Raw genomic sequence first — 21,057 nt, forward strand, 5'->3', positions numbered from 1 at the left:
TTCCACCCCCCCCAATCTGCCCCTCCCCCCCAGTCAGTCTGCCCCTCCAACCTCCGCCCTGTGCCAGGGGGGCTACATGTGAGGATGCTGCAGCATCTCGCTGGCTGGCTTCCGAGAGGTTTATGGCCCCATTTATTTCCTCCCCAGCCGCTCCTCACTGCTGCAGAAATGCGGGAGCCCTGCCCCCAGCCGGGCCAGCCAGGGGGAGCGGAGCAGGGCAGGAGGTTGCTTTGGGGGGGACTGATGTGGCCTTGGGGGGCCCCTCTTTGAAATCTCTGCCCTTTTTCCCCAAGACCCCAGAAACCCCTGAGCCCTCCCTGCCTGGCCCCCTGCTGTCCCTCAGCCTCTGCACCCTCCCCGACCCCAACCCCTCCCGACCCCCAACCCCGACCCCCCAGCCCCTCCCGATAGCCCTCAGGCGCGCTCACTGACCTTCCACCAGTCTTCATTGGAGTCATCGACCAGCATGATCCTGTCTCCGGGTCTGGGGGGACAGAGATAGGGGACAGGGTGATGTTAATCGGGGGGGGGAGGGAAGATATGCCAGCCCCATACAGCCTCCCGTCCCCTGCATCACTGCCCACCACAGGGCAGCTGGCGAGGAAACGGCTGCCCCCCATTCTCCGCCCCGTGGCCGGGGTGTCCTACCAGCACCACCCCCAAGGCAGCCAGGGTGGGTTTCGCTGTGCCGAGCCTGGAGCCGAGACCCTGGCGCATCGGCCTGGCCCAACCCTCCCTCCCACCAGCCCATTCAGAGTCAGTGAGGGGCCAACACCAGCCCCCACGGGGACTCAGGGCAGCCCCCCTTCCCCCTGGCTTCAACACGCCTGGCTCGCAAGATCCTCTGCCAGCGCGCTCTGCCCCCATGCTCATAGCTGCCCCCTAGGGGACGGGCACTTACTGCAAGGGCAGGTCGTTGTGCTCCTGGGGCAGGAACTTGTAGAGAGCCACGTAGGAGTACATGGGGGAGACGTCCTTCCGCGAGGAACCCCCGGCAGCCTGCAGCGACAGAGAGCCAAGGGCCCCGAGCCCAGAGTCACAGCCGGCCAGGGACGGGCCCGAGCTGGACTCACGTTCCCCACGGCCTGCGCCCATCGCCCACGGCCACTCACCCCATCGCCCACGGGCCGTGCCCCATCGCCCATGGTCCGCACCCCAGCCCCATGCTCCAGTCCTATGGCCTGCACCCCATCGCCCGCGGCCAGTGCCCTCCTGTGCCCCAGCCCCATCGCCTACACCTGTGCACTCCAGCCCCATTGCCATGGGCTCGCGCCCCATCCCCACCCACACGCCCTGGGGCAGGGAGCTGGTCGGGCCGTCCTTTGGGGTCCCAGGGCACCTCAGGGAAGCAGGGGATCCCCACCCCAGGGGCAAGTGGAAGGAGTCAGGGCTGCAAGGAACAGGAGCGGAGCCGACTCAGAGTCAGTTGAAGGAGCCAGTCGTGGCCCTGGGGGTGGGGGTGTCTGGGGGCAGCTCAATGCATCTGGTGGGCTTTAAGGGGGGTCTCAGGTGACATTGGAGCCAGCTCGGGGCAGCGGGAGGACGTGGGAAGGGGTGGCAGGGACACAGGAGCCAGCTCGGGGAAGTTTCAGGACGTGGGATGGGGCGGCGGGGACACGGGAGCCGGCTTGGGGCAGCAGGACGACATGGGATGGGGCGGCGGAAACACGGGAGCCAGCTCGGCGCAGCAGGAGGACATGGCAGCGGGGACACGGGAGCCGGCTCGGGGCAGTGGGAGGACGTGGGAAGGGGCGGCGGGGACACGGGAGCCGGCTCAGGGCAGCGGGAGGACATGGGACGGGGCGGCGAAGACACGGGAGCTGGCTCCGGGCAGCGGAGGCGCCTGGGGAGCGACTGTGGGGGAAGGAGGCCGGGGTTAGCTATGGGGGGACTTGGGGGGCAGCTCACCTGCTGCTCAGGGCTCTTCTCCTCTGAGCCAGGACTTTCGCCCTCGGGGGGGGCCGTGAATGCTGAGAGAGATGGAGACAATCAGCCGGGCTGGCTCCCCCGACAGCCCCACGTCCCCGCCCCCCTGGCCAGGGCCCTGGAGGGGGGGAGCCGGGTGTGGGCTCTATTAAAGGGACAGCAGCCCCCCCTGCCCCATACCCCTCCCCAGGCTTACCGCTGTCACTGTGGCTCTCCTCCGCGCTGCCGTCTGCGTCCTCCCCGGCCTCGTCCTTCTCATTCTAGGGAAGACGGAGACACCAGAGGTTGGGCGGAGACTGGATGGGCTGTTCCACCACCGCCCCCGCTCCTCCCCAGTGCCAGCTGCACCCCCCTCCCCCAGGAATCTCCCATCCCCGAGTGCCATCCCCGCCCTCCTCTAGAGGGTCCAGCCGAATGCATGTCACCCTCGCCCACCCCAGAGTCAGGATGGGCGGTAACGAGGGCCGAGGCGGATTCTCTCTGGAGGTTGCTGGGCGCAGACAGACCCTGCGTGTCTCTCTGGCCCCCAGCCTGTGCTGCCCAGTGGCGCCGCATGGTGGGGGCTCCGTGACATGCCCGGGCTCGGCTCGGTGCCCCCGTCCTGCCCTGGTACATACCAGGCTCCTGGTGGGCGACTCCGAGGTGCTGCTGAAGCTGGAGCGGTTCAGGTGAGCCAGCGAGGTGCCGTAGCGCAGTGTCTCGTAGATGGGATCCACCCTCCCGCTGGGGCCTGTGGAGACGGGGTGGGGTCAGGGATGCCAAGCCAGCCTGTAACCCAACCATGTGCTGGGAGACCCTGCACCAGGGGGAGGAGCTTACTACATAAGAGGGAGGAGCTTGTGACATAAGGGGTGCGGCTTAACACTGGTGGCCCTAGGATCCCCTTAACCCTTTCTCCTTGCAAGGGCTGTAATTAGGGTGACCAAATGTTCCAATTTTATAGGGGCAAGTCCAAGATTTGGGACTTTGTCTTATATAGGTGCCTATTACCCTTCCACCCCCATCCCGATTTTTTACCCTTGCTATCTGGTCACCCTCGCTGTAATCCCCCTCCTTTCCCCCCCAAAGGGATCAGTAGCCCAAGAACATCCCTGGGGTCCCCCCTACTGCTCCAGCACCACCCACAGAGACCCCTCCCCAGGGCTAGTCACGCCCCCCTGCTGCAGCTGGCATTTGGTAGATCCCGATAAAGAGAACCTGAGGATTCGTATGGCTCAAAACCTCCCCACCCCGCAACTACTCCAGTGGGACGGGGGGGTCTCACCTGCAGGGGGTGACTCCTTGGAGCTGTTCTGCTGAGGCTCCTGCACCAGAAGGGGGGAGCTGAAGTTGCGCCGGAAGGAGGTGGCCTGGCAGGAAAGGAAGGAAAGAGGGAGAGAAATGTAACCGGGACTGGGGATGGCGGACAAGCCCCTCGGTCTGCCTGTGGCCCCCTCGCCAGCGGGGCACCCACCCACCCCACTGCTGTGGTAGCCAGACTCAGGCACCTCCAGACCAGCCTCACTACCCCCGCCCCCCGAGGGGCCAGAAAGATACAACCAGGCACATGGGGGCGACAGTTTGACTAGGAGTCAGGACTTGAGCTCCCAGAGCAAAACTCCTGGCCCAGCTGAGCCACTGTAGCGCCCCGTGCTTGGCAAGCCGCGGTGCCAGCAGGGGGCGGTAGCGTTCCGGGTCTGCAGACGTGCACGTGTGTGTGCTGTTCCGGCCAGCAGAGGGCAGTGGCGTGCACCCAGCTATTCTCCCTCCAGGGACAGAGGAGGGTGATGTTGCCCCCCCCACCCCTGGGACCAGCTCGGCGGGCGCTTACCGTCTTGCCGGGACACTGCTGGTGCGAGACCTCCTCCGAGCACCACAGGTGCACGCTAACCTTGCACGTTTTACACCGCAGGCCTTGCTTCGAATTGCCTGCAACACACCAAGCACGCACAGGGGGTGGGTGAGAGAGGCCCCAGCCTCGGGGGTGGGGATGGGGCAGGGGAAGGATGTAGAAAATCCCCCATGGGGTCTCACTGTGGAAGAGGCACGAAAGCAACCAGGATTCGGAGCAGAGCCAGACCTTGGGGTGAGACCCAGGAAGGAAAGGACAGGATTGGAGTCCTGTGTACATTGTGGGGCAGGTGGGGGGGCAGTGTCAGAAAGAGCCCCACCCAGAGGGGAACCTCTCTGCACGCTCAAGGAGGGTGAGGAATGAAGCCCAGAGCTGGAATAGCAGGGGGGCTTCAGGGCAGGATTGAGGGGCATCAGCAGATCTGGATGGGGGAGCCCAGGCTGGGAAAGCAAGGGGGGTACGGGCTGGAATCGAGAGGTGGAGGCAGAGCTGGGTGGGGATGGGGGAGCCCAGGCTGGGAAAACAGGGGGCTGTGAGCTGGGATCGAGAGGCGGAGCTGGGTCGGGATGCGGGTGCCCAGGCTGGGAAAGCAGGGGGCTGTGGGCAGGGATCGGGGGCATCGGCCGAGGCCGGAGTAGCAGCGCGTCCCTTGGTTAGTTCGCCTGCCCTGGGAACGGGGTCCCCGCGGCACCCACCTACGATGAGCTGGTGGCACATCTCACACGGGCTGTGCTTCTTGAAGACGTGCTCCTGGAAGCTGTGTGTTCTCATGGGCTTGAGGGGCGCCAGGGCCCGGTGGCAGGCGATGGGCGAGTGCTCGGCCCGGGGCAGGACAGCCTCGGTGGGCATCGGCGGGGGGGACGGGGGCGGCAAGGGCGTCGGGGGGCTCAGAAGCACCTCGCAGGGGAGTTTGAGCTCGCTGTTGGATCGCAGGAAGAAGTTCTCCACGCTCTTGCTACGCAGGATGGTCTTGAGGGACAGCGAGCGTTTGAGCCTCTGCATCTGGGGGGAAGCAGAGCAGAGACCCACGGAGCGTCACAAGACGGGGGCAGCTCTGTGCACGGGGGCTCTGACTGCTGCCCCCTGCCCCACCTCCACCCTGAGCCCAGCCTCTCAGCCCAACGCCCTCTCTCTGTGACCCCCTCCCGGGGCTGCGTCCTGCCAGGGTCCCCCGAGAACGGGCCCCAGGGGCGTCGCTGCCCAGCTGGTAAACGCTCAAGAGGGGGTGTGACTGGCCTGGAGCAGTTGGGGGGTGCTGGAAATGGGTCATGGAGCCTCCTCCCATGCGGGTCCCAGCCCATCTGACAGAAGGGGGGAACCGCAGGGTCAGGGGGTGTCTATGTCCCATCCCAGGCACCCCCAGCACCACAGCTGGGCCAGTCGCCCCCCTTGTTGGCTGGGGAGTAAATGGGCCATGGAGGCCAAGCTCGCCTCTCATGCTGGGGGGGGTCCTTGTGCTGAGGCACATAGGTGGGGAGGGGGGGGGAGAGATGTGCCAGCCTTAGTCACCAGGCCATGGAGCCCACCAGGGCTGCGCAGAGTCATCCCCCCCCCAGCTTTGAGCTACTGATCCAGTAACCCCGGGGGGGGGGGGGGAGGGCACCGACCTCCAGCCATGGGTCTGAATCCTGCTCTCCGGCCCGGAATCCCCCCCACCAGCCTCCGGCGGCAAAAGCCGTGATGTGGGTTTGAAGATGTTTTTGCTGAATCTGTTAATCCCCCTCCCCCACAGAGCCAGCCCGGGCAGGGGGAGGAGGGCTGGGGGGCAAAAGAAACCCCACGTGGTGATGTTGGGGAGGCGCCAGCCCTCCCTCCGCTGCAAAGGCCTCTCCCTTCCCCCCTCCACAGAGGAATGGGTTAGCAGGTCCTGCCTCCCCGGCTTGCACCCCTCAGTTCCCACCCCCTACCCCACCCCGTCCCCCTCAGCCCTCTGCTCGCGAGGTACAGCTGATCTACATAGGGCTGCAGGGACCCCCCGCCCCAGCATCTGCCCACGGGCCAGCCGGGATCTCTGCGCTTCCTGCACCCCAGAGCAGGCCAGGGACTCAGCCCCACACATTTCCCACCCCGGCTGGGAGCCAAGGCAGGTGCAGAGCCAGGATCCAGCTCTGAACCTTTAGGAGACCAGCTGTACCTGCCAGGGATAAGGCAATCCCACCGATAGCCCCACCCCCACCCATAGCTCCACCCCCACACCCCATAGCCACACCCCCATAGCTTCCACTGGCTCCTCCCTTTTTCATCTCAACCAAGGGTTAAAACCCTTTGGGGCACTAATATTATCACTCATAGCTCCATCTCCTCCCCTTAGCCACACCCACTTCCCATGGCCACACCTCCACCCTTTAGCCACACCCATATTCATGGCTCCCTCCTTTCCCATATGCCTTTTCCCAACCCCACTATGACAGCCTCACTCCTCCCCCCCCCCACATCCCTTGGGGTGCAGGATCTCCCCAGCCCAGTGACTGCTCTTCCCACAGCGACACAGGCCCCGAGTCTCCTGTCTCTCCCCAGCACGTCTGCCCCGGAGGCCGCTCCGGGCTGCCCGTGGGTCCCCAACCCACGGGATAATAAACCAGGAGAGACACCAAGCACAAGGCGATTAGCCCCAGACAGGACCTGACTCACACACAGAGCCCGGGGCTGCCGGCAGCCGGCCAAGGCCCCAGCTCCAGAGCTAATCGCCTGGAAGCCTGGTGGAAATCCAGCTGTTCCGGTTCTGTCTGAGCCCTCGCTCCCCGGGGTCCTGTCTGAATGGGGATCGAGGGACCCAGTGTGGAGATCACCCGCTCACCCGCAGCATCACGGGATCTGGGGTGCAAGCAGCCAGCGAGGGGGGAGGCGCAGGACTGGGAGTCAGGACTCCCGCCCCAGGAACAGCCAGCGTGAAGAGCACACGCTCTAGCCCTGCGGGACTGTCCCCCCCAATCTGTGTGACAGCACAGACTTCGCAGGCTAACCTCACCTGTGTCTGGTAAGTGTTTTGAACCCCCGGCCACACCCCAAGGCAGGCGCCACATCGGGCATCACGTCACTGTCGGCACAGATCAGGGTCATGCTGTTGCCTTGCTGCGTGCTGTGTCGGGGGAGACCCCTCCATGAGCCAAGCCCTGCGCCATATGAGCTCAGGGGGAATCCCCATGAGCTGCTGCCAGTACAGGGCTCATGACACACAGTTGAGCAGTGCTAATCCTGTCGGGTGGGGGTTACTGGGGGCTCAGACACAACTGCCAGCTCAATACAATAGACAGGCCCTTTCCTAGCCTGCTGCCAGACACAGCCCCAGCGGCTGAAGCAAGGGCGACATGAAATAATCCCTTGCTGGGGCTGAGGTTTCAGACTGGCTTCCAATGAGCCTGGCACCCAGATCCATCCCGCCACTGACTCGTAGACACGGTCTCTTGTCCTTCATTTATTCAAGGTCTGGCACAGTCCCTGGCATGGGCTTGGCAGCTCTGCTGCGATGGCTCCCAGGGACGCCAGAGCCCACGTCTGCCTTGGCCACGCCCGCTCACACCCAGGGACCCTGGGGCTCTGCAGAGGAGGTGCTGGAGCTCCAAGGCTGGGTGCGTGGGTGCTGCGACAGGGATCTTCGGGGCACGGGGTCCCAGCACCCGTCACCCCCCAGAGGCAGACCCAGGCTGTTCTCTGCCCGCCCTGGCCAGCGTGGGGCTGCAGGGCAGGGCGCTCGGCTCGGTGCAGGAATCGCGCTGGGAACAAGGGAGAGGCTGGTGACCACCACTGCAAAGGAGCTGCGGGGCCAGGCTTTGGGACAGGAAGGCGCGAGGATCACAGGATGCCCAGGAGGACGGGGAGCCGCCAGACCAACCTGGCACAGCCACGATTTCTGGGCTATTCCAGAGTCCCCCGCCCGGCTCACCGAATCTCAGCTGTGCCAGGGAGCCTCCGAGGGAGGGTCCCCTCTCACCTCCCATGACCACCAGAGCCACATAAGGGGCTGCGTCACCTGGTCAAAGCAAGGCAAAGGGCAGCAGGACTCCTGGGTTCACGTCCCAGCTCCGTGGCTGTTTTGCTGGGGATCTGGAGCAAGTCCCTTCCCCCACTCAGTGCCTCAGTTTCCCCATCCATGAGACGAGTGAGGAGCTTTGCAAAGCACCCTTGAGAACGGACCAGAGTTACAGCCGACATGCCCCGGACCTCATCCTGGCACAACTCCCGGGAGGGCCTTGTGGGGAGGCACAGAACCCAGCACGCAGATGGGAACAACTGGCCGAGTTTGCAGGGCCATGCACTCAACTTGACGGCATTTCTCTGTCTGCCACACACTAGTTCTTGACCGCTGCATCTGGTCAATTCCAAAATCGCAGGCAATGTTCCAGGCATATGTGCCCAGACCCCTGTTGATTTTGGGGGGACAGAAGAAAACCCAAAGGGAGACCATGGGGGACACATGGAGCTCCTGCCGCCTGACGAGCACAGACATAAGCACCTCAGCTCGGCTCATCCTCCCAAGAGTCTAGCAAGAGCTGACACCCTGAATGATTTACCCCTCCCCAAATCATAATGGGGCACATGGGGGGAGGGACTGGGGGCAAGCACAAAGGGCCCCTGCCAGGGGAGGGGAGAAGATTGGGAGAGGGGGGCAAACAGAGCCCCTGGCATGGGTGGGAAGGGGGAAATGGAAGGCATGGGGGGAACATACAGAGCCCCCCCGTCCCCGGTCACCCAGCACTCCCAGCCCCCCTCCCAGCTCCCTCAGCCCTGGGGTACATCCTGGCGGAGCTCACACACAGAGAGATTTCAGGATGGGGGGGGGGGGCAGGGGCACCCCTCCCCCCAGGGCAATATGCTTTGGGGACAGACCAGGAGCTCCCCAAGGGCACAAGACAGGGGGCAGCTCTTGGCTGAAATGGGGGGGTCTCTCTTTCCCGTGCAGTGACCCCCCCCAGTCTCCCCCTCTCTGCTAGCTGGAGCTCTGTGCTCCCTCCCCCTCCCCGGGGGGCAAAGCAGCTGTGGGGTGGGCAGGTGGCCCGTGTGCCAGCTGAGTCAGAGGGCACTGCCAGCCCACGGGAGGTGGGTGGGCAGGCCCGGGGGTCTGCTCCGTCACCGTCTCCAGACGGCTCCGGTCCCAACTCGGGGGGGGGGGGGCGTTGTCAGCAGCGGGCAGGGTGCCCGGGAGAATGCTCTCAGGCAGGATAATGGCATGACGCTTGGCTGGCATCCCGGTCCCTCCTCGGGGAACAAAAGGTGATTAACCACGAGCACGGGGACTCGTCAAGAGATCTTAATTAGACTGGAGCTGGGGGAGATGCCAGCCTGGGAAGGGGAGGGGTGAATGCCTCCTGCCCTCCCCCCAACCCCAGGCTCTGCTGATGCCCCCCCATCCTGACCCTCATTCACCCCCACTTCCTGCTCCCCTTTGGGACCATGGACTGGATCCCTAGCTGGTGTGAACAGACCCTGCTGGAGTCGGGCTCAGCCGGTCACGGGCACCCACGCAGGATTCTGCCCCCTGCCCATGGCACCTACTCCACACACCCCCCCTCAGCCTCCATCAGAGAGCATCTCTCCCAGCCTGGATCCTAGATCCCCCCCATCCCGCCACCCCGTGCCCCCTCTTCGAGCAGCCCCACAAGCTCCGGGGCTGCATCTCTAAAGAGCCGGCGCTGACGAAAGGACAATTTCCACCCAGATGGAAGGGGAACAGCAGCTCACCAGTCAGGGTCTGCCCCCGCCTTTCCAAAGCCCCCCCCTTCCCCTGCAGGTCGGGATTGAGGGGCATCAGCAGAGCTGCAGGGGGACAGGGTTGAGAGAGGGGGTGTGTATGTGTGTGTGTGTGTGGGGGTAGCCAATCACTCCCCTACATGATGCTCAGGTGACTGGCCCATTTCACTCTTTCAGTGGCACTAAACTGATTCCCCCCCCCCCCCCCCGTTAAAACCCTAATCCCCAGAGTCTTCCTTTAATCGCCTAACATCTGCGTGGCCATGTGGGCGTCTACAGCTGGTTGGTTGGGAGGCTGGGACTGTCTGCGAGTCCCCCCAGCTTCTCCCCCTCTGCCCGGTGAAATCTCCCTGCGTCCATTCCAATCCCAGCTCCCCCACCCTCAGCGCTGGGGGGTTAGCGCCGGGTCGCCCCCAGAACTGGGCTGTGCTTTGGGGGTTGGGGTTAAGTCTCCGGCGAGCCCGAGGGCTGCTGGCGCTGGTTTGCTATTGCGGGGGGGCACACTGTGGCAGGGTCGCAGGGTGGGTTGTTATTGTAGGGTTGCTGTCGAGGGCTGGGCGCAATTCCCTGCTTTGTTTATGGTAGGGTTGCTCCTGAGTGCTGGGCTGCTCTCATGGGTGCCAGGCTGGGAAGGTGGGCGTCTCGGGGAGGACAGTAAATGACAGTGAGGACGCAGACCCCCCCTCAAGATGATCCCTCCCTCGCCCACCCGTGCCCCTTTAATTGGATGCTTAGAAAAAGAGCTGGCAAAGCCAGATTCAAAGCCGCCATCTGAGGATGCGAGAGACATTCACGAGGCCGTGGCAGGGAGGGAAGGGCCGGGAGCCATCCACAGCTCTCGCTTTTATCCCTCCGCCGCTCCCCTGAGCTAGAAAGCCCGATATTCTCTGACACCCGGCCCTACCCCGAGCTCTATTTTTAACCTGCCCTAGATGCCCCTGCACAAAGCGGGTGGAAAGGCAGGAGGGGGCCGCAGTCAGAGACGGGATGGGCCCCGGGGCGCTCCCCCCCCACCCCCCTCCCCAAACCCCCCCCCCCCCCCCCCGGAAACGTAACTGCCCCCCCACCTGGCACCTGCCCCTTGCAGGGGCTGACCCCTACACCTTGGTGCCTGCGGGAGCTGGAGGGAGGAGCAGACACACAAACCTGCCACTAGAGGGGGCCAATGAGCCCGGACGCATCAGTACACCGGCGTGAGGGGAACGCCCCTCCTCCGAGAGACCTGGCGTCACCCAGCCCACCCCACGGTTCTTCAGACAGCCGGGCGCCAGCGGGACTCGAACCAGCGGCCCCTTGAGCTGAAAGAGGAACCCATTGGGCTGGGAGGAAGTAGCAGTTGGCTGTAGTTGCTGGGGCAGCCAGCAGAGGGGGAGAGGGAGCTGCCCCCAAGCCAGCCAGTGCTGCATGATGTCGAGATATTAACCGGATTCGTGGCTAGCCGGGGGTGGGGGGAGGCAGGGGAATAGCTGTTAACCCTGAAAATCCTTAATGGCAGCTCTCTGGGGCCGATTGTCTCCAGGCGGCTCGGCTCATTTCCGGGGCATTGGATGCACGGTGGGGAGCAAGACCCGGCCCCAGCCAGCCCCCCGCCCTGGCCCAGACGAGGCCGGGATCAGACCCCCTGCCCTGGATCCAAACTTTGGGACGTTCTAGATCCAAACTCTACGGCCGGGCGCCCAACCCCAGAATGGACTAAACACCCCAGATCCAAACCTCGGGAGATGTTCAAAACCCAGCTCCTGCTCCCAGCTTTGCGGATTGGGTCCCTTCTTGATCACAGAGACTGATGTGACTTGCTGCACCACGTCATTCCCCCCTGCAAGTTCCTCCAGAGAAGCGTGAACCAGGGCACCCTCCTTGCATGCTACCTCAGCTCAGGGGAGAGGGTGGATGCCCCTCCGTGCCTCACCCTGTGCCAGCTCTCAGAACCAGGGCACCGGATTTTGCATCGTGACATTTACTGCCTGGATCAGAGAGAGTTAATCAGTCCATCCTGGGGCAGATTCACCCACTGCAGGGCAGGGGCAGCTGGCAGCAGTGGGGAAGGGAGAGGGGAAGGATCACGCCCCTGAATTTTAATGCAGGAGAAAGAGGGAGTGTAGAGTCTCCAGTCGCTGAGGTTTGCTGCCAGGTTTGATCTGGGTCAGAACCAGCACCAGAGAAAGCCCCCGGAGATCCTGAGGCCGAGACACCAGGGGGCCCCCGAGAGGCCGATCCTGGCCCTGCCCCTCCCTAGCGTCAGTCGCCGCCTCTTCCCCCCCAGCCCCCATCCTGCCAGGATCCCAATACCACTGCACTGCCCCCTCCCCTGGCAGGGCTCTGGCAATATTGCCTTCCCTCTATCCCCCCCATTGGGCGCTCGCTCCCTCTCCCCTTTCCCCGCTCCCCCCTTGGGCACAGAGCCTGCCCCCCGCCCCGCAGAGAACTGCTCCGTGGGCTGCTGGGGGAATTTGCAGGCGTCACCCTCCAGGGATCCTGGAACACTCGGCAGCCGGGCACCATACCCACGCCGGGGGACTGGTCACAGGAGCCTCAGACCACAGACCCACCACACCAAGAAGGCCGTAACTACGAGGGGAGATGGTCACATGCATCGAGCTGCAGACCCCGCTCCCAGGAGGGGGGGGGGACATGGGCAGGGATTTCGCCAAGGGGTGCCCGTCGTTCTGCAGAGCACGGGGCCAGGCAGAGCACGGGGCACAGGCAGAGGGCACCAGCTAAACGCTGCTGAGTCCGCAGTGCACAGCTGGGGGTTCTGATTTAAATCCCTCCTCGTCACCGGCCTTCCTGATTTCAGGGCCCAATTCCCAGTGCCCTGAGCCTGACTCCCCACCATGACCTGGGGGCCCCGCTGCCCCACGTTCTCACATGGCCTCACGCTCCCCGCACCAGCACCGAGCGAGCGGCAAAATGACCTGCCAACTCAGCCTGGCAGCCTTTGGGTCTGCGCTGTGCTCTGGCCGCAGGCGGTGCAGTGCAGGGGGGCAGGAGATCGGGCCCGTGGAGTCCCCAAACACGCTGCCAGGCTGCTCCGAGGCGTCGGGAGGCCGCCCGAGATGCCTACGTGCAGAGCCGTGTCTGCCCTGAAGTGGGTCAGGGAAAGGAGCGGGGGGACCCTGCCTGGCAGTTGGTCTGATCTTTATAAGCCAACAGACAGGTTTTTAAATGGAGAATGAATTCGAGTGGCAGGAAAGTTTATTTGGCAGATCCAGCCCCCTTTCGCTGCAGTGGGATAAGCTACAGAAATCTCCCCCGCCCGCCCCGCAGGGGTCAGCAGGCCCAAGGCCAGGGCAGGCTGGTTATTCCAGCTTCTTGCCACACCCTGCTTGCAGCTGCAGAAGCCCCCCCCCCCCCAGCTGGGATCTCCACCTCCCTGGGGAGATCAAGATCTTAAAAGGGAAAGACAGTCAGGGCAGAGATCCCAGGACGGATCAGCTATTGTTTGAGCTAATTGGCAGCCTGGAGGAGTCGGGGGCTCCTGGCCTGGCGGAGGGGGCGGCCGGGCCCTAGGGCTGCAGCAGACCTGCAGAGGGGGCCCGGGGGCGGATGCCCAGCTGGCGAGATCCCAGGGAGAAGGGGCGGGAATTTCAAGGCCCATTGAGCCCAGTTCGTCAGACTCCCATGGAGGGAGGGGAAGCCCAGCAGCCCCCAAAGGAAAGGGCCAGGGGTCTCTGCTGGGACCAACTGCCGGGATGGGTTCCCACTAATTCGGGGTCTCTAACCGCCCCCCTCAGGCCTTCGCCCACAGACCCATCCCCTGACTGGCCTCCAGATTCCTGGATCCCCTTCCCAGTCGCCCTCCTTTGGCAAAACTCTGTTCCCAGTTATATCAGGGGCCCACTTCCTGCCAGCCCCCCATCCCAATGGACCCCTTGGCCCTCCTCCCCTCCCCCATCTCCTTGGGGGAAAGGCCGGGGCAGAGTCAATGGGACTGTGGGGTCGGCTTCCTGGGGTTCCCACCACTGCACTGAGCCAGGGTCCCCCAGATCTGGCCCTAGCATTGTGTCTCCCCCCCCATTCCCTGCCCTATGCACAATGTAGCATGGGGCATCGGTGCTGCAGCCCCTCACCCGGCAGACCACCCCAAAACCGCTCCCCCAGGGCAGCTCCCCCACGCTGTTCACCATTTGATGCCAGGCTGAAGGTGTGGGGGGCGGGAATTTATTCAGCACTGATCCAGCCTTTATTTGGGGGTCCCCTGCTGGGCAGTGGGGCGACCTCACCCCCATCCCACGGAGCATTGCTGCAATAACTAGATCTGCTGGGACTCTGCACCCCTTCCCCGCCCCCATGGTGCTGGGGAGTCCAGCCCAGGTGCAGCCGGGTTCTGTGGGGCTCTGGGCCCCACGCACCCTATCCCCAGGAGGGAGTCGGAAAGGCTTTAGCTAGGGAATTAGCGCTGACTGGAGGTGCGAGGGGGTTGAGACGGATCCCAGCCCCCTCCAGCACAATGCCAGCTCCCCGGGCACAGACACCGAGGGGGCAGAGGGTGGGGTCTGCTGCCCAACCGGCGGGATGGCAAGGAGGGAATAATAACTGGGGCGGGGAACCAGCCAATCCCCCCCTACACACAGAGCAGGGTCCTGCTGATGGGCAGGTGGGGGAGGCAGAGCTGGGCACTCAGGACAGAGGCACCAGGTGCCTGGAGAGAGTAGCTCATTTCATCCTCCCACAGCTTGTGCCCCACGGCGCGGGAATGGTCAGCCCTCAGGCGTCTGTCCCTGCCCTGGGCCAGGAGAAATCCCCCCACCTGCCCTCCAAGGCCTAGGCCTAGGGATGGTGAGTGTGATGGCCTCCGGTCAGATACCACGGTGACGGACGTGGTATAAATGCTTAGGCCAGTGGGTTCTCAGCCTCAGCCCTTCCCAGGTATCTATGGGGTTGTCCCTGGCTCCAGGGGATGCGGGAGACAGGCGGAGCAGATGGAAGCACGGGCCAAGGCAGGGAGAGCAGAGACAGCGCCCTGGTGTGGGAATCGCCCCTCCAGAGCCCTCTGCGGATGCCAGCAGGTGGGTTCACAGAAAGCCCCCGAGAGCCCCCTTCTCCCTCTGCTCATTACCCCCTGCTCATCAACCAGCCCCCAGACGCCCCAGTTCACAGACGCTGGGATGAGGAACATGCCCAGAGCCTGCTGCAGCCCCCAGACAGGAGCATGCTTTGCACGGGGAACACTCCTGCTGCCAGGACCCCCCCAGCCCCAGAGTGGAGAGACAGTCCCTGCCCCAAGGAGCTCCCAAATACGCGTGCCAGGAGACGGGTCATTCAGTCAAGTCTGGCTTCCGAACACGGTTCCTCTCGGGAGTTTTAACACTCTGCTAGGGAGTCCCCCAGGTTAGTGCTCCAGAATCCACCTGCCCCATGCAAACAATGCGCCCATCTCTGTGGCATCTGATCTCGTCACAACCCTTATTTTGCTGTGTTGAGAGATGAAAATTATGCTCTAGAGTCTGTCTCCCCCCCCGCCACAAAATCCACTGCCTCTGGATGGCACGTCCAGCCCCCCTCCCAAATCCACTGCCTCTAGAGTATGTGCCCAGCCTCCCTTACGAGTCACAAACACACGCGATCCATTTTACTCCGACGTGATTCCAGAGCCCAGCGTAACCTGCAGCGTGGAGCAGCTCCATGCTCCACGGATCGCGTGACACGCCAAAGCTGCTGACAGCACCCTTTGCAAAAGGGAAACGAGGCCTGATTCTGTTTGCATTTACACTGGTGTAAAACCAGCGTCACTCCACTGGTATCAACGAAGCTACTCCTGATTTATACCAGTGCGAGAGCAAAATAAACTGATCACACCCTAAACTTTTCCCCACTACAATCCTCTGCTCGTGCCAGGGTGGCACTGGGGCTCCCTAGCCAAGGGCCATTGTAAAATCTGCACCCCCCCTTTTCCCCTGCAGCTCAGATGTAAACCCTAGGGGTCAGCTCACCATTACGCTACTCCAGTATTACACCCGGGGAACTCCACTGAACTCCCAGGAGTTATGTCCAGCAAAACAGGGGTAGTACAAAGAGGATCAGATTGGGAATCCGGAGGCCCGGTTTGTGCTCCGGGTCTCGCCCTGCTGCTGTATTTGCTTGAATTGATTTGATTTGAAGCGGTGTGAACCCCAAACCCCCACATTTAAACCTCCCACTGAATTCATCCTCATCTTTCCCCCCAAACCGCTTCTGATCCCAAGTGAAGGACGGGGCTCCCGCCTCTCTGCTCGGGCCGCTCAGCGTGCAAAGATGATGCCAACAAAGCCTGCAATTAAGCTGGTGGGAGAACAAGTGACATTGCTGCAGATACACACAGAGCTACATGGCCTCTCCCCAGACATCCATCCCCCCCCGCCACCCCTTCGCCCCCCCGGCCCACCACCCCCAAGCCCCAAATGTGTGGCACCTCCCTCGCCACGAGAGACACCCCCTCTCCCATGCACCCACCCGCCCACGTATGATCCGGGGGGGGGAGCAGAGAACCACAAACATCAGAGCAATCCCAGCTGTTTTCTTTTTAAATCCCATTTGCCTTTTAAATCGCTGAGGTCAGGAGAGAATCCAGGCTCCAGCCTGGACGCCCGGGCAGTTTTTACAACCCAGTTGTATTTCAAGCAAAACAATCTTCCCCCAATGAAGAGTTTAAGCCAAATTATGCAGCAAGAGCATGAGGAAGGGGGGGGGGGGAATCAGCCAGCCCTCCTCGGCTTTTATCTGATTTTCTTGGACCTTGGGTTGCACAACAGGGGGGTTTTCAGCCCAATTCCAAGGCTGTGCTCACATCTGGCCAGGGAAAGCCACTGAGAGACCCATCCCCACAGCCGGCTGGTGGCAGCTGACCCCAGCAAGCCAAACAACCCAAACCGGGCAGTCAGCGATTTAACTGGGGCAGGGTGACACTGGGCATCCATCATTTGGAAATCGAGCTGGGGGGCGGGGGAGCGCATTGACACCCCCCAACCAAGACGCGTCTAGCGATGACACGTTCCGGGGTGGGGGTGGGAGGGCTGGGACTTTAAGTGAATGTTTGAAAAGGAGGGTGGGGGATATACGTGCCCCCGGGTCTATGGGTCGGAGAGTTACCTTCGTTTCATGGAGGCTGGAGATGGTGCCCGGGGACCGCTGGGCATCTGGGTTTTGGGGGTCATTCTCCTTTTCGGTTAGCTCCGTCATGACGCTGGTGCAAATAGGTCAAGATGGGGAGGGGGGAGAAAATCCCCCCCGACCTCTCTGGTTTTCAAGAAAAGAATAAAAGCCCGCCTGGGTGCTCCCGGGGGGGGAGGGCAGCCCCGGCTCCCCCTGTCCACACTTGGAAATCAAACTTCTTGATCGCCCCTTATATTAACTCGATTACAATAAATCCCCCCCAAGACGCGTAGCAAACCCCGGCCCCTGGCTTGTCCCGGACCCCCCGCAAGCCCGTCCCCCTGTAACTAAAACCCCCGGGCTGTGCCCCGCGCTGCGATCCGGCCGGGCTGCTCGGCGCTGGCTGCAGAGTGCCCGGCGCTGAGCGGGGGACACACGTTTGATTTAGGAGGCTGCCTGGCTCCGCCCCCTTCGCTTCACGAGAAGTTCATTAACCTCGCTCGTTCTTTGGCTATGCTAATGAGGGGGCCGATTGCCGCCTGCCCATTGGCTGCCCGGCAGGGGGCGGAGCGGCCGCTCCGCTCCCAGGCCCCAACCCGGCTCAGAAGTTCCTTGGGCACCGTGGGAGCGGGCGGCCGCTGGCCAGTTTTAGAGCAGCCCTGGGGGCGGAGGCGCTGCCGCATCCCCGGGCTTGAAGTTACAGTTTGGGCTTCAGTGGCTCTCAGTCCCCCGCCCCCCATACAAATTGTTCCAGTGCCCCTGCCCCGGGGGATGCCAGTATCTTCTGTGGGATCAGGGTTTTTTTCGGGGGTATCCCCAATTCTATCCTGACCCCCCCCCCACCATCTCCCCTCAGCCACGATGCTCTTGGGTCCTCCTGCAGCCCCGCACGGTTGGACTCTCCCGGCCTTGCACGGCGGAATAGTGCAAAGGCTGCAAAGCGGGATCCCTCATGTAGGGTGGATTGGGGGCGGGGGTTGTTATGTGGAAGCATTTTCCCTTTTTTAAGGTGGAATTTTCCTCGCTGCTTGCTGTCAGCGAGAGCTAAAATCCCCCTGCGGGTGGGTGGTTTTCCTTCAGCTCCCCCCTGAGAATAAGACCCATTCCTCGCTGCGCCCCACTCGCCGGTCCTCTCTGGCATGCTGCCACGCGTCAGCCCGCCCCCCCAGCCTGCTGCCTGCTAGGCCCAGCTCCCAGACATCTGCTCACACATGAAAACAATGAGCTCACGGTCAGGTTCCCAGCCGCCGCGTGGGCCTGCAGCCGCTGGATTGATGGGGGGACTGGCGGGGAGCAGGGCCCCGTGCGGTACCGAGCACAAGGCTGCGGGGCGCGAGCCGCTTTTCCTGTCTCCTTCCCATTGTTCGCTCTCCACCCGCCCCCACTCTCCCTGGTCACAGGCTTCTCTCGCTCAAGCCGGTGGCATCAGGCTGCTGATGATTTCACCGCAGTATTCTTGGGCCTACTTGGCTACCCCCCGTCTTTACTCATGCGTGAGCCACTGAGCATGCCTCAGCATATCAACCTAGCCAGACGCCGGCTGGAGCCATCCCCGCTTGGCTTTTGCAGCTTTGCCTTTCAGGCCAGCATCCCAGAGAGCGTCCTTCCCTGATCCTGGCGCTCGCCTCCCTCGGCATCGCCTGGCCCCACATTACCAACAGGGTCAGCTGAGGGGCAAAGGGGGTGGAAGGGAGCTGCTCAAAGGACAGAGGCAATAGCCGCCCCTCCTCCCCCAGCAATTTGTGACTCAGTGATAGAGCCAGGACTAGGGTGACCAGACAGCAAGTGTGAAAAATCAGGACGGGGGGTTGGGGGTAACAGGAGTCTATATAAGATCAAGACCCAAAAATCAGGACTGTCCCTATAAAATCGGGACATCTGGTCACCCTAGCCAGGACGAGAAGCCCCCTCAGCTCCTAGCGCCCAGCCCGAGTTGCCATCCAAGTGGGCAGAATTCACGAGGCCCCAGGCTGAAATGTTGTAGCTGGGTTTTGAAGACAAGAGGGAGGTCCGGGTCATTTTGTGATTAGGTGATCAGCACGGAGGCGGGGGGGTGGGGGGGAAGGAGGGGATTTCCCCCAACCACTGCTTCACAGCACTGTACAATGGGCCGGGGGGAGGGGTCACCTTCTCCTGCAGCATCGGTTATGGGCGGGGGCACTTGGGGCACAAACTGGGTCTGAGTTGTTCTTCACACGAATGCAAGGAGGCCATGTGTTAAACCAATGAGCTCTTTTCTCCTTCGCTTACCGTTCCCCGCCGCAGAACACAAGCCCTGGCCTGCCTCTAGCTGCTCGCTGCTAGGCCCGTCCCTGCACGGCTGGGCACCCTGCACAGGAGGTAGGAGTGTGGGGCAGCAGGCCCAGCTCCCAAGGGTGTGTCGGCACCTAACTCTCATTGACTTTCCCGGGGAGGGACATGAGCTGGTGCAGAATTTACCTCTGCTCCTCCTCCCAGCCCTGCGGGCTGGTCTATACTCCGGGCACTACAGTGCTGTACCTGTGCCGCTGTAATGCCAGAGTGTAGCCGCTTCCTACAGCGCCGGAAGGCGTTTTTCCACTTCGCAGAGTGAAGACAGACAGGTCGACGGAAGATTGCGATCAGCTGATGCCTGAGATCTGATCACCCCCATGCCCATCTCAGCCTTTATTGTGTCTAGCTGTGCCTGCTCTGGGGTTAAGCTGGCAGAGCCGTGGGGTTCGGGGGGGGTGGTGAATTTTTCACACCCCCCCCCACCCCCACGGCAGAGCTATGTTGCTCTAATCTGGAAGTGTAGACCAGGCCTCTGGAACCCTCTCAAAAGTGGTGTCACTCCCAATTCACCAATGCCCAGCTTGGCTAAGGCCTGGTAGCTAGTCGAAAAGTTGCCCCAGCAGAATTCGGTGTTTTTCGGTGGAGACGGGTGTGCAGCCACATCTGAGTTCTTCCCCAACCGAAATCACCTGCAGCTTTTGCGCTAGACGCTCCCGCCTGTTCGGAGCCCTGTCAGTGGAGGGCCAGCACAGCCGCATGCCGACGCAGGCCTGGTGGTCCCAGAAAACGCAACCCTCCCAGTACGTCCCACGTCACACCGCTCCCTCCAGAAGCCGCCCGTCTGGCAGCCTTTTGAAGCTCCGCTGCCCATCAAGAGGCCAAAGGGCAGAGGAGCATGGATGCCACGCACTAATCGCCGGGCATGGGGAATTCCGGGGGCTGGCATTGCTGGCCGGGGTTGAACCCCAAGGCCAACTGAGATGAGGGTTACTCCCCCCCACACCTCTAGATGCAGGGCTGGCGGATTCAGCCAGGGCTGGTTTGACACAGCTCCGCGATGAGGACGTGTTTTACAAGCGTCACTGCCCCCAGTGCAAAGCAAAGGGCTGATTTATGATCACGATGAGTTGTTTAGTCCCATCCTTCAAAGCCCAGGGAATTAAAATGCACCAGAGCCCCTTGTCTCCATTCAATCATCCCCGAGACAAGAGCTTTTTAACGAGACGTTCCTGGCAAGCGTTGGTGAGATTCTCAGCCTCCGGTCGCTCCCGCTCTTCTCTGGGGCGTGGGGATTCTCCATCCTGCTTGCTGAGACCTGAGCTCCTCTGACCAGCCAGTCCTGGGGTGTCACAGCGGAAGCTGCAGGATTTGGACAACCGGGGAGATGCTGGGCACTGGAAATCTGACCCCCTGGGCCCCAATCTGCTCCCCTTTACCTGTATTGAGTAGCAACCTACTCCAGCAGCCGACCCCTGGGAAGGTACAGAGAGGAGCCAGCACATAGATTACAGGGATATAAACGCGTGAGCTCCTTAGCCCACAATAAACCACTGAGAAAATTCTTCTGACTGAGCCAGAGCCCAACTTTTAGAGAGCCATCCGGTCTGGCGGGAGCCACTCCGCCATGTCCTTGCGGGTGAGCTCCCCGGGCTGCCAAGAACTGGCTGCTTATCTGGTGCCTGCATTTGTCAGCCGGATTCAGGGGCAGAGGGGAGCTAGCGCCTCCTGCAGGGGAAATATCAAGGGCTGCCCTTTAACCCCGAGCGTCACCCCTGGCTCCAGCCACCTCTGAGCCCCAGGCCAGGGCCCAGGAGCGAGAGACACCCCTCTCTGCCCCACCCCCCATTCAAAGCGAGCTCTGGCTGGATTCAAACTGGAGCCCTCTGTCCGCAAATGCGTTTCCACCCTGCTCTGCCCCTCCAGGAGCTGGGCTCCAAAACGCAGGGCGGGAAACGGCCAACCAACGAGTTAATAGCCACCGTAGTTTAGAGCCCAGTTTTTCTTCTCTCGCTCTCTCTGCCCCTCACGGCTCCTTCACTCTGCCGGCGAGCGTCAGCATCCGCCCAGTGACTGTCAGAGCGCAAGCTTTGCTCACAGCTAGTCATCCTCTTCCCGCTGCCCCCGACGTCATCGCTTCCCGGTTTGCATCCCACAGCCTGGGCGTCGACGCTGACGTTCCCAGGACCCTCACTTTGGAAGGCGCTTTGATGGCGCGGGTGCTCTCGCTGTTTGCACAGACCGATGCTCCCAGAGCAAAGGCAGCAGCTGCGGCTGGATTTGGAGCCGAG

At 62.6% G+C, this 21,057-nt stretch overlaps 1 protein-coding gene across 1 annotated transcript in view; it reads right to left on the reverse strand.

The window, feature by feature from the left end:
- Nucleotides 1-16,921, reverse strand: part of STAC2 (SH3 and cysteine rich domain 2) — a 21,837-nt gene extending 4,916 nt beyond the window's left edge. The window contains exons 1-9 of the mRNA XM_034756253.1: nucleotides 16,514-16,921; nucleotides 4,453-4,759; nucleotides 3,737-3,834; nucleotides 3,191-3,275; nucleotides 2,544-2,656; nucleotides 2,123-2,186; nucleotides 1,909-1,970; nucleotides 902-999; nucleotides 433-484 (exon numbers count right to left, since the gene is read on the reverse strand). Of these exons, the coding sequence (XP_034612144.1) occupies nucleotides 433-484; nucleotides 902-999; nucleotides 1,909-1,970; nucleotides 2,123-2,186; nucleotides 2,544-2,656; nucleotides 3,191-3,275; nucleotides 3,737-3,834; nucleotides 4,453-4,759; nucleotides 16,514-16,603 (969 nt within the window). The 5' untranslated portion in view covers nucleotides 16,604-16,921. The remainder of the gene's footprint in view (nucleotides 1-432; nucleotides 485-901; nucleotides 1,000-1,908; nucleotides 1,971-2,122; nucleotides 2,187-2,543; nucleotides 2,657-3,190; nucleotides 3,276-3,736; nucleotides 3,835-4,452; nucleotides 4,760-16,513) is intronic.
- Between the last annotated feature and the right edge of the window lie 4,136 nt (nucleotides 16,922-21,057).

This window comes from Trachemys scripta, chromosome 23 (assembly GCF_013100865.1).
Source record: "Trachemys scripta elegans isolate TJP31775 chromosome 23, CAS_Tse_1.0, whole genome shotgun sequence".
NCBI lineage: Eukaryota > Metazoa > Chordata > Testudines > Emydidae > Trachemys > Trachemys scripta.